The sequence below is a fragment of the Haplochromis burtoni genome, unplaced genomic scaffold, assembly GCF_018398535.1.
Source record: "Haplochromis burtoni strain Fernald_Lab_line unplaced genomic scaffold, NCSU_Asbu1 Contig_204, whole genome shotgun sequence".
In the NCBI taxonomy this organism is placed as follows: Eukaryota; Metazoa; Chordata; class Actinopteri; order Cichliformes; family Cichlidae; genus Haplochromis; species Haplochromis burtoni.
The window spans coordinates 917350-929874 of NW_024582565.1; the positions used below are offsets into that span (position 1 = coordinate 917350).

Consider the following 12525-nt stretch of genomic DNA (forward strand, 5'->3'; position numbering starts at 1 on the left):
ACTGCATGCCTTCCTCTCCCTCTCATGCCTTTTCTTGGCTGAATAACAAACTTCTAATTTAATGGAGGAGGATAATTTGATTTTTGTTTGTGAGCTTATGGATGTGTTTAAAACTGTAGATTTCCATGTGCTGCAGCCAGTCCGGTGTGTGTGTGGCATGATGTCATGTGCACTATTCTTGACCAGTCTTTTACAAGAGACCTCAAAGGTTCCTGGGTGGTCTAATAGTGTTTGCCACAGGAGATTGGTGCACTTTACCTTCAGATGTGTGTGTGTGAGTGTAAATCAATATCCCGGACAGTGACAGTGTAGTGTGTGAGGGTGTTTAACCTGTCATCACACTGCCACATGCATACTTTCCCTATGAATATGTGTATCAGGAAGATGTAGTGGGAATGTGCTGCTTTTTGCCAGCCGTGCTCTCTGAGCACCCACAGGACATTTTTCTTTCTCTGACGCCTCCCACTCCTTTACAATCTAACCCAGAATGCACTTGACCCTTTTCCTCAGTAATTCCTTCAACCAGATCACAAATCACCTGTCTTGACTTTTGTGACACGCACTCAAGTATGCAGGCAAGAACACACTCAACTCCTGCATGCGTGTAAGTCATTTATCAAACGCCACCCTGAGTCAGCCGTGGCCCCGGGGCAGCTAAACTAACCTGCTCCCCCACAAACTTCGACAACACCAACATCTAGTTCCTATTCAGTTATCTGCGATTGCCCATGGTTACTTGTTAGACATGTTCAGGTGGTGTCAAGTTTCCACTTAAATCTGATGGATGAAGAGCAGCAGTTGTTAATCATTGTGTATATGCATGTCTGTATTTTTTTCCTACAGTATATCCGTTACTGTTTCTCTTACAGTGTTGGCGTGCAGTATGTTTGTCCAGAGTTTGCCAAGGTATTCCCATATCTTCTTTTCCTTGCTATGTTTTCTCTAAAGCCAACAACCTGCAGAAATAACGATGCTGTCAGGATGTCATCAGCAGACACGAGTGCGCTCGGTGTCCTCTTAGTTATCCAGACTGCTTTTTTCACCTGTTTTTGTGCACAGTGTTTTATAAAGTGCATGTAGAGTGTGGGTGTTGGATGGTGTGTGTGAAAAGTTGACAGAATGTGTGTTTTCAGTTTTCTCTGTGAAATGCATGTTTTGAAGGCGTTTTGAAGGGGGCCAGACAGCTGCCTTTTACTGCCCCAGGGGGCAATAAACAGAGAGGGAGGGGCAGTTATTTACCTTTTTTATTAGGGCAGGAGGCAGAGGAGGGGACTTTATTGGGGTCACACCGTAACTATACACAGCTGCAGGGCAAGAAGAGAAATAAAGATGAGATAGTTCTTTAAAGAAAAAAGTTTTGTCAACGCTAAATTCCTCCCTCAGGAATCCATCTGTACTTTTTTTCACTTATTACATGACCGTAAATGTGTGTGGGATATTGTTTTGTCAATTCCCCCCCTGCCTCTTCCATTTCCAGGACCCTTAATGGCCTGCTTGTTGTTAAGCACATCTGCTGTCAATCAGCTGTACCCTGTAATCCAAGTGGCATTTCCTGCCATTAGAGGCACGCCCACTGCCCGAACTCTGACCATTTGACGATTGGTCAAGAGGTTCAACGTCTGGCCCAAAAAGATCTCGGGCTGACCTCTATTTGTCCAGTAACGCTCCACAGTTGCAATAATATAAAATCCATAAATGAGGACATTTAATGGATTAGGCTGACCTGTCAGAGATTCCTTTTAACCTTTTTTCCAAGAAGATCAATACCACTCTTGTGTCTGGGTCTCATCTACCTCAAATGGATAGTTAGCTAGCTTCAACAACCCTGCTCTGTGTATAGGCAGCAACACCCAGCTACCAACACCTCTAAACATGAAGTGTAAGATTAAAAAAAAACACATGTAAAAAAGTAGGTAAGGTCCTAACATTTGGTATTTATAGACTTTTTTTATTTTTTTATTATATCACATTAACTAGTTGTGCTGGTTTGGGCAATTTTGCTGCCTCTGACTATAAACAATTTTAAAGGCTTTAACAATTGGTGAGCAGATATCTGTTTCGTCTTCTGGTCATTGTTTACAAATAAATATGTTTTCTTAATAATAAAAAGCTAAATAATCATCAGGTGAAACCAGGTGAAACTCCACATCGACTGTTTACCTGCACATGCAACCAAAGCCTATGCAAATCTAATTGGTCAATAGAACTCGAACTACAGTAGAAACCTGTTGTCTACAGATTCTGCATTTTTATATGCAGACACATTACGTGGACAAAAGTAGTTGGCCATCTAAATCTTACACCTACAGGAGCTGCTTGGTTATGGAAATCCATCCACTCCTGGTGCAGCTTTTGCATTGCTGTTACTGCCAGACTGGGTATGAACTTATATTATATATGTTATTGAATCAGCAGAGTCCTGGAAGACAGATTACTTAAATCAATGTGTCAAGCCAAACACATATAATAAAGACATACGTGAAGGCTGGGATTTCCTGTAATTTTCTTCTCCTAAATTCAAACGTAACTGAGCTTACCCTCTGTCTGAAAAACCTTAGAAACAATGTGTCTATTTTCAGCAGGATATGTCCTTGAAGATGCATATCAAACAAATACGTAGGACTGCTTTCTTTATTCTGTGTCTCAGATTAATCCTGAAAAGCTAGTTTGTGCATTTGTTACTTTTATGCTGGAAAATTATAATTCACTACCGTCAGGTTGCTCTTAAAGCTCTCTGAAAAGCTTTCACCTGATCCAAAATGCCTCAGTGAGTCTGGACAGGGATCAGAAAGACAGAGCATATTTCTCCCATACTGGCCTCTCTTTATTGCCTCCCTGTTAAATCCTGAATCAAATCTAAAATCCTTCTCCTTTCATACAAGGTCTTGAATGATCAACTCAGGACTCACTGTAGATTTTTATTGTAATAGAGCACTTCACTCTCAGACTGCTGGCTTTCTTGTGTTTCCTGGGATATTTAAAAGTAGAATGGGAGGCTGAGTCTCCGGCTATCCGGCAACTTTCTTGTGGGGTCAACTCCAATTTTGGATTTTGGAGAAAGACACTCTCTTTACATTCCAAATGAGGCTTAAAACCTGCCTTTTTGATAAAGCATGTAGTTAGTTTTGTTAGTTATCCTTTAGTTACACTACTGGAGGCCCAAGCATGCTGCGAGCCTTTCCCATGGTGCACTGAGCACTTTTTTCACTGCCTGTGTGTTTATATACGACTGCAGCATGTCGCTATATTTTTGTAATTTCTCTTCTTTATTCTATGTTTTTTCTCTTCTCTTTTTCCTGTCCAGTCATGGTGGATGGCTGCCCCCCCCTCGAATTGGATGCTGCTGGAACTTTCTTCCTGGTAAAAGGGAGTTTTTCCTTCCCACTATTGCAAAGTGCTTGCTCGTTGTGGTTGGGGTTTTCTCCAGTACTGTAGTGTCTTTACCTTACAGTGAAAAATGACTTGAGGCAACTGTTGTCATGATTTGGTGCTATATAAATCAACTTGAATTTAATTGAATTTGTTCCTAAATGCTTCCCCTTTGCCATAATATCACTTACAGCTCATTATTATACTCTTGGATTGGTGCATACCAGGTGTGGTGTGACCCAGTACTTTTGCCCATATAGTGGCCACATGTCTAGGCCTTAAATATGTAAAGGTGGAATCAATCTTCTCATCTAACTCTTGACTGGAAAGTGAGTAAGTGGATTAAAAACACAACATATCCCTGAAGTCAAGCAGCCTTTTAGGGCTTTAAAAGTATGAATCATTTAACCAACTGGCAAATAATATGGAAATAAAAGAAATGAGAGCCAGCTGCCGGGGAAACATTGCAAGATGAAACTGTGAGAGAAGAATAAGGAGGACATGTGGCACCGAGATGACTGACAGAGAGAGGGAAGGGAGGGACGGGAGGTTGGGAGGAAGCAAGACTAAACGGGAGGGGACAGACAAGTTATTCTAGTTGCAGACAGCTGACAGCAAACCCAAAATAAGATGGAGCCGTCTAATGGGCACACATTCTGCAGCTACACTCACAAACCATAAAACACTGCTGGCACTGTTAAATGCGCTTCTGCTCCTAATGGTTTTCAACACAGGAGAGCAAAGAGTCGAGCTGAGTTAATGTCGTAGTTTATTGTTTTCCCATAGAAAGTGTTGTTTCCTACGATCACATTTCGTATAAAAGAGACACAATGTAAAAACCGACTCTAGCGTAGTAATAAATATAAAATGTCATCATGAGATAGAAAAAGGTTAAAGTTGTGAGGGCAAGGCAACAGAGAGGACAGAGGGACACATCAAAACTGACCCGGAGACTGGAAGAACTCATAGATTGGTTTACACGTCTACAAATATAGTCTCACACCCCATCTCCTTCCACACACACACTCACACTCAAACACACACAATACCAAATACACAAGATGTTCCTTAGCAAGTCTAATACAATGCAGAAGACATGTTCATGTTCAAATCTTCAGCTGGTCACGTTTGATGGGTCTGGAAAGACAGACAGATAGCACAGTAGCTAAGACTCTAGTGCACATGTGACATGCTAGATATAATTACCACACCTATTATATAGTGAAGCTAACATGGATGCTGGAATAAAACTATAGGCTGCTATTTCCCAGCTCTGACAAAGAGGAGCAATGACACAAAGCGGTGATGCTGTAGACACGGGGCGCGCTGAAAGGGCGAAAAGTGAGAAGTGCTCTTGTTCATTGTTGTCGTTCGTAGACTCTGGTGCATATCACATCATCTGCTCTCATGGTCTGAAAAGAAAGAGAGGGCAATGAGGGCAGTTAATGAGGATACTCGCACACACTGAGGCAAAAGTACTGGCATGGAGTTAGCCATAAATTCATTTTTAAAAAGTTAAAGCTTTCACAGAACAGCCATTCATGTTAATCCACCCTAAAAGTCCAGTTTTTATTGCCTCCAGCAGTTATGACTAACATAATGTCACTGTGCCAAACTGTTTTGACCAATCACTGTGTATGCAAAGAGTAAACACACTTTGCTTGCTTTCCCTCTCTCTCTTACACACACACAAACACTACAACTACGCTGGCTTCTAAAAACCAGTTGTGGGTTTGGTGCTTAACAAGACTTCAGGAGTCTTAAATGTGAACTATTTACTGCCAGCCCTCAAGCTAGCATCTCCCCATAAATACTTACTGTGTTTGCAATTTCTGCACTTTAAAAACAGTTTACTCCAGACTGAAGCCTGCGTGGTATCTTATCTCTAGCCGAACTGGTTTACTGGGTCAAATAAGAATTTTAATTAATCTAATTTAATTTAATTACATCAGAAAGTTTGTTTTAATCAACATGAAGTGCTAGCTGGGTGGGGTTCCCCATTAAGTGCAATTATGCTTCTGTGTTTATGTTTTCATTAGATTAGTATTTTATTGTAAGAAGGCAGCAGATATAAGTGGACTCCAAAAAGGTTATTTGAGCACAATAACTCAACTCTGTGTGGTGAGTGTCTCGCAAACACATGCAGCTAATGTCAGAAGTGCAATGCTACAGCCCATGCAGCCCTCGTTGCTATAAACAAAAGAATATTTCTAGGTTTCACAAGTAAAACAAGATCGACGTAGCAGCTTTTGTCATGGTCTGTTTGTCAGCCAGTTGTCTTGCTGTGACACAGAGTACACACTTTGTTCATGTGATGACAACTGAACTGTCTTCACGACAGCTGAATAAAATTTTGCTGATGGCAGAGTTTAAATAAGGGGAAACAACCTGGACTAAAGGACAAGCCCCCCCCCCCCCAAACTGCAGTACTTTGATTGGGCACTTGAGGCTGGCACCAAAAGTAAGCCAATCCCCACAGACTGTAATTAAAAGATGGGCATAGCCAACGTGAAGATAACCTTCTTATCTTCATTTTTGACTCGAATGAGGACCATGATTTAGATATAACATAATTATTGTGTATTAAAGTTAAAAGTGCGAACTGAGAGCATAAACTCATTGGGGGAGCATTTAATGATGTCATAGATCATGTGAGCTCAAGAGTTGTTGCACCCATAGACTTCTACACAGCTGGACTTCTTTTTGTAGCCAGAGGAGTCATGAGCTATTAGGTATTAGAAAAAAAATGCAGGGTTAAAGCATTTCTGCACTTGGTTTACGAGTCCTAGAACTGATGAGCATCTATTTTATACAGCCTGTAGTTGATCCACATAGACAAAATAAACAGGTTTACAAACTGGTCTCTCAAGCTAATTTCCCCCTTCATGGCCACTATGTTAAGGGTGTAGCTTCTTCGACTGACAGGTGACTGGTAGCTCATGCAGATGTTGCTGGTTGGTGACTGCTGGGTTACTGAATTGGACCATGTCACTGTGTTTCTTGTGCTATATGCTGCACAGCAGTTAGCAAATGTCTGTGTGTGTGTGATCCTGTATAAATTAGGGATGTCAAATTTCCTGAAATTAGCTGACAACTTCGCACCTCATCCTATGGTCCAATTGCGATTATTTATGGCTACAAAATGATAAATGGGGATGTTCACAACGCTAAGGTCAAGGCTTCAAAGTGTAGATTGGAGGCAGCACAGTGGCAATGTCCATTTTTTATATACAGTTCATAGTTCATTTTAAGATTTACTCCTTAGCCACTTTTTTAATAATGATCTTTAAAACACACATTAAAAATTTTTTTTTAGTTAATTTGAAGTCTGAAAATTCAGTTTAGTAGTAGATCAGTAGTGGATAGTATACAATAATTTGTGAACTATAATCTATGGTAAAGCTTTGCACTTGTTAGTCTCCAAATCTAAACTCTTGCTCAGGTGATAGTTTGTGTGTTTTACCAAGATCAGCTTGCTGTCACTGGTGATCTCTCGGGTCCAAGATGTCTTAGGCCCCTCTCCTTTCTGCAGAGTCTGCTCACAGCTGATCTTGCTGTCTGTTTCCCAACGTGGAAAACTCTGAAAAGCCATTAGACCCACGAATGAATGCACAAATAAATGGACATGAATAAATACAATGCCATTTGTAGGGAAGGGAACTTAATGAGGGAGTGTCTAATGGAGAGAGAGCACAAAAAGGCATTAGCAGGGTGATCACTGAGAGGTGATAACTCGTGACGCGCTCATCGTTAGTAGAGCGAAGCGCTGGCTGGGTTGCATGTGTTTGCTTTGGAAACGGCTGAACAGAGGCCATCTATGGGAAATTGGAGAGAGTAGCGGGGAGAATTAGGGAGGGACAGAGGGTAGCAAAGGGCAAGTAGGGGGAACGGAGGGAAGATGGGAAGTTGAAAGGGATTGTAAAGTGTGTGAAGGAGTGCAGTGTAGCATGATAGGCCTTCAGAGACCGAGGGAGGGGTAAAGCTGTGCTATCAGTCCAAATATGATGAAAAGCCAAATTAAACAGATTGATGTAATCTACACAGCTCCCACCCATATCTACTGTGTATTTGGTTATTATGTGTGTGTCCATGTGTAGTCCAAGAAGAGATGAAGTGCATTTAGTAATATATTCATGTCCATATTTTGTGTACCGTGCAGGGACGCCCATCCACAGTGGTCTCATTGAACTCCTGCCCAACAGTGAAGGTGATGTGGGTGGTTCGGACTGTGGTCGATGTTTTAATAGAGAGTGTTTCTCCATCCTGAGTAATCTCCACCAGGGGCTTGGAGGCTGCCTTCACTGCAATCTTGCGTAGCATCACGTTCACACCTACACAAACAAGCAACAGAAATGTGTGAGAAGAGATTTCCAGAAAAGACAACACATAATGACAAAAAAACATAGTGCCAATGCTCTTACACAGCTAAATGCGGTGCCTTGAATTAACACTACTGCTTCCACTAAAACTAAAAATATTCCCTGGGACATTGGTAAACTCAGTTCATGGAGATGGATCTTTTTTTCCCCCTGTGCTTGTGTATTAGAGTGTAAACAAAAACACAAGCAAACAAAGACAAGCAAGCCCTGTATCGGCTGTGTGGTTGTGTTTGAGTGTTGTTGTGTTGCTGCTTATCTGCAATGTCTTTCTGCACACACGGGGCAAAATTTGGAGCAGACTTGAAATGCACAGTGCTTTCCAATAATGATTGCACAGGAAACAATGAGGTCATATGACAAAGCATGCCTCAATCCCCCTCCACAGACTTAATCATCGTTGCGACCATGCAAACACACGCTTACTGACTTTAACACTCACACCGTGATTGCGATTTGCACTTCCTGAAGTGTAATCTCAGTTATTCCCCTTTTTTCTGTTTCTAGGGAAAAAGCATAACTCATTCAATATTTTGTGTGACTGTAAAAGGCTTCTCCATACGGGGGCAGTTTGTGGTATGTTGGTCATCTCACAATGATTTCACAAAAGAGTGACCAGAACAGCACTCCCAAGAAAAAGACAAGTCACGTAAAATCTAACTAATGTTAGTGTTTGGTAACTTTAGCCACATTTATAAACTAATCTGCAGTATTACTTTTAATAAAATTAATTTCCCCAGCCTTTTTTCCCACTGAAATGTGCTTAAAAGTTTAAAAAAAATTGTGAAGGAGAAAAAGGTTTGTCCAATAGTGATTATCTGAAAAGGGGAAGGAGGAAAAAAATGATGTTACCCCGTGGGAAAAGAGAGGGAACAAGGAGAAGACCGGTGTGGGGGAGGGAGGTTGGGGGCCTGGGCAGACGAGGGGCAGCGGTCTGCGTGTGGTGTGCGAAGATCTCTGTCCAAGTGTGAGGGGAAGTGTGTGTATGCCGCCCAGTGTGTATCTGCTGCGAGTTGGGTTTCACACTTCTCACCTCTCACACATTCCCACCTGTCACCAAGTGTAAATATATACAGAGAGAAATGCACAGTCATTTGCCATGCATTGGGTTGTCCAGCCTATGCCCTGTGTATAATTTGTATGCACTGTACAAGCAGCTTCATATATATAAATGCATTGTGAGCTTGTGGTGTGCAGATGAATGTCCACTCATTGGAAAGACATTATTTTGCAGGAATTACTTATACCTTTTTTGCTCCAGGTAATTATTAATACTTCCAAGTACTTAAATATTATGTTATGCTAATAATTCTCAACATTTCAGGGGGCATTTGCAGTATGTGTGTGTTTACATTGTGGAACGACTTGCTTTATTTAATTTGGTTATATAAATACTTTTTTCCTCCATGCTGTGACGGGGTGGCAAAAGTTTGAAAATGTGATTATTTATTTATTTTTTATTATTGTAAATCACTGCACATCATAGCTGCTACTGTGCATTTATACATGTGCTTTATAGCTTTACTCACAATGTAGCCTATTTTCAGTTTTTTTCCCCCACAGATACCATATGTAATGACTCCTTGTGCACGACCAAGGATAAAAGCCTAGAAGTGAAAATGTGGCCCCCATCAGTTTTTTGTCTTAGACGCTGCTGGCCTGCCAAAACCTTTGGAAGCCACAGAGGGATACGAAGGTTCTCAAGGTATTCCCCGCTGTTAATTTTTGTGACCGAAATTCTTTAATTCACACAAGTTTCACCACTGGGGGACAAACACAATTTCAGACAGACGGTCAGGGTCAGAGGTCAAAGATCATAGGGCAGAGGAAGCATTTGGGACATGGAGAGATGAGGGTAGAGGGAGGAGAGCTGGAATGAGGAAAGGAAGAGAGGATAGATGGAGGGAATAGGGTAGTAGGTGATGACAGTATGCATCCAGCTGTGCTTTGCCTCCAATGAAACCAGGGATCAGAGCCCATTCCCCTCTGTCAGTCATCCCAATGTAGAGGTAAATTAAAGGAACACATGCAGTCATGGGTGTTTGTGTGTGTGTATGTGTGTGTGTGTGTATGTATGTGTGTGTGTGTGTATGTGTGTGTGTGTGTAGTAGTTACACAGCATTCCTGCTGTTGGAATGTTGTCTTATAATAATAACAAGAGATAAAATAATTCAAATACAAAGTGCACAAAGCAGGCGCATCGCAAGAACAATGCATTTTAGAACATATGCTAAAACCATTTAAGGAGAAATAAAAGAAAAAGAAGAGTATTTAAAAAATCAGGTGATGAAAGCATATCTTAAGAGGAGATTTAAAGGTTGTTACAGGCGCTTAGATCTCTCTTTTCATCGAAAAGTCATAGAAACGTCCTTTTAGACAGACAGTATACGCATAAAATATCCTGTCCTCGCATTATTGCGCACGGTGCCATATTTGCCTTTGGTCAGAATATTCTGGATCAAACAGACCTTAAAACTAACCGGTGGTCTTTCATTTGTGTGGTGGTGGTACGGGATTCATGTAGTTCAGTTACCTCTATATGTGTAGGTAGCTAAGAGACTAAGATAAAGGCGGTGTTGTTGGCGCTTTGCGATAAAACGGATTCCAGGTGTGCACTGCCAAGTCATCTAATGAAAATTGGCTACTAACGACAGATGCGCGCCTGTAGTGCGCCCTACAGGCACACGCTCACGCACACACTGGCCGGTTTACAAATGAGCCAGACAAAAAAACAGCGTGGATCTCAGCGGCAGGTATTTGTTCTTCTCTCGGACTGTCACTTCGGATAACGATGCCACTATCCTGCACTGTATTGTGTCATAACGGTCCTCTTTAAAAACACACGCAAACAATCTGAGGTTGAGACACAGACAGATGTGTCGCCGTTTGTCGCTATTGTGTTAGCAGGGGAGGCCAAAAGGGGAGATGAGAGAGGATAAAAAAAAAAGGGGGGGGCTGGCTGGGGGCCAAGAACGGAGTTTGGGGTTCTGCAGCAGAATGACAAAGACCCCCCACCCATGCAGTACGCTGGTGCACGGACGCAGAGGTAGACTCACAATGTGCTGAGAAAGCTACAGTTTGAGCTGACACATCTGATCTGTCTCTATGAACAGAACTAAAAGCTTCACCAGGAACCACTGACGCATAAAAACGTTCAAACTGCCACTTACAGTGATGATGATTTAAGAAAAAAACAAACAAACCTTGCTTCACATTACTTACCTAACACTTTCAAGAGTTCCTCAAAATTTTCAGAGCTCTTCATCTCCCAAGTGCCGGAGAAATCTGGGATTTTACGCTCCATGCTCGGCGATAGTTTGCTTAGTGGTGTGGACTAGATAAGCTGTCAGGTCCTGGGTTGCAGTCAGTGCGCGTCTGTGCGTCAAAAATGAACAAGTTGTGTGTGCGCCAGATGGCTTGGATCTGTCCGTGACTTGGTTTTGCCTTCTTCCCGGGATGAGAGACCTACTGACAGCAGCTCTTATCTCATCTATCTAGCAGTGCACGTTATAAGCATTTGCACTTCAAATGAATGACACGGAGCGCAAAGATACTTGTGTAGGGATGCACACGCCCCTTTCTGAACGGACACGCCCCGGAGGCCGACAGATTACAGGCACAGGCCCACAGTGCTTTAACCTGAGAACACCCCAGCAAGCACTCTGTGCACTTCGGCCCAGGGAGACGCCGTTTGGAGACCCCTCTCATCCATACGCGCACCTGTCACCACCCAAACTAACCACTCCCCGAAACTCCCGCGTGCTCTGTTTATTAGGTGTTTAGCCACTTACTTTAGGCAATTACATTAACTACATATTACCATCAATGTTGTCATTGCAAAACAGAAAGGATGTAACCAGGTCAGTATTGACAGAACATGTCGTCTTGGCAGGGCGGCGCAAAGGAAGAACAAGTCAACTGCCAACCTGAAGAGATGGCGGAGCGGTTTGTGTGGGTGTGTGATGAGAGCGAGAGAGAGAGAAAGAGAGAGTGAGAGAGGGGCCAAGTTCATCTCGCAGCCTCCGGTACGCCCTGGTTCTGTGTCATAAAAATATAAGCAGAGGTAATGGGATACATCTAACGGCTGCAACTGGTGGGCTAGCCTGCGTCAGAGGAAAAAACAACCCGAACCCATGAGGGAAATATATTACGTGGGGCTGGGATTAAAATAAGAGGTGGTATTGGCGCAGGTCAGCGGTGGCTCTCCTTATTAAAGTTTTTCGCCCCCCCCGCTGGCGGAAGAAAGAGGAGGGGAGGAGACGCGTCAGGCGGGGTCAGGGGCCCTGCGGGGTCGGAAGGTAGTCCTATAAAGAACACACGGAAATGCACACGCACACACACCGTATGTATGCGCGCTCACGCACGCGCTGATGATGGATGGCAACTGGACAAAGCAGACGTTAACTATTGACTCTTGATGGATGATCCCATCCGCTAATTCTGCACGGCGAATTAGCGCGAGGTAACCCGGGCGACTTTAAGGCGCGGGCATTAGCCCCCATACCCCCACGGCTTAGGATTTAAGCTTCACGCACACACCGGCTCAGTGTCAGTGTTATAACAAAGACACAGTGACTAACAGAGGTCAATAACAGTGTCAGATTGATATTTGGTAACCTGATATGCGCTTTTGCGCACAGCTCTGCGTTCAGTTGCTTTGGTTTGCATCGGGCCCGGCGGGTCTGTTTGATGTGAACAAAGCTTGCTCTCATTGTTTCCTTCATCTACACACACACACACACACACACACACACACACACACACACACACACACACACAC

At 42.8% G+C, this 12525-nt stretch overlaps 1 protein-coding gene across 2 annotated transcripts; it reads right to left on the minus strand.

The window, feature by feature from the left end:
• Nucleotides 1-4048: 4048 nt before the first annotated feature.
• Nucleotides 4049-11302, minus strand: crabp2a (cellular retinoic acid binding protein 2, a). Of its 2 annotated transcripts, XM_005936120.3 has the most exons (5): nt 10968-11302; nt 7522-7700; nt 6833-6949; nt 4716-4781; nt 4049-4142 (listed from the first exon to the last, which is right to left on the minus strand). In XM_005936120.3, exons 1-4 carry the CDS (start codon nt 11047-11049, stop codon nt 4728-4730), a joined length of 432 nt encoding a protein of 143 aa, XP_005936182.1. In that variant the 5' UTR covers nt 11050-11302; the 3' UTR covers nt 4049-4142; nt 4716-4727. The 2 variants fall into 2 exon arrangements, with proteins under 2 accessions (XP_005936182.1, XP_042082212.1); XM_042226278.1 differs by having other exon boundaries at nt 4122-4781.
• Between the last annotated feature and the right edge of the window lie 1223 nt (nt 11303-12525).

Bases quoted from the DNA above. Each gene is read 5' to 3' on its own strand.
- crabp2a (XM_005936120.3), bottom strand. From the start codon at position 11,049: ATGGAGCGTAAAATCCCAGATTTCTCCGGCACTTGGGAGATGAAGAGC. The intron at 6,950-7,521 runs GTACACAAAATA...ATGGCTTTTCAG, and splicing joins TGGATGGGCGTCCCTGCACG to AGTTTTCCACGTTGGGAAAC. The intron at 4,782-6,832 runs GTAAAACACACA...CTTTCTTTTCAG, and splicing joins GTGACAGCAAGCTGATCTTG to ACCATGAGAGCAGATGATGT.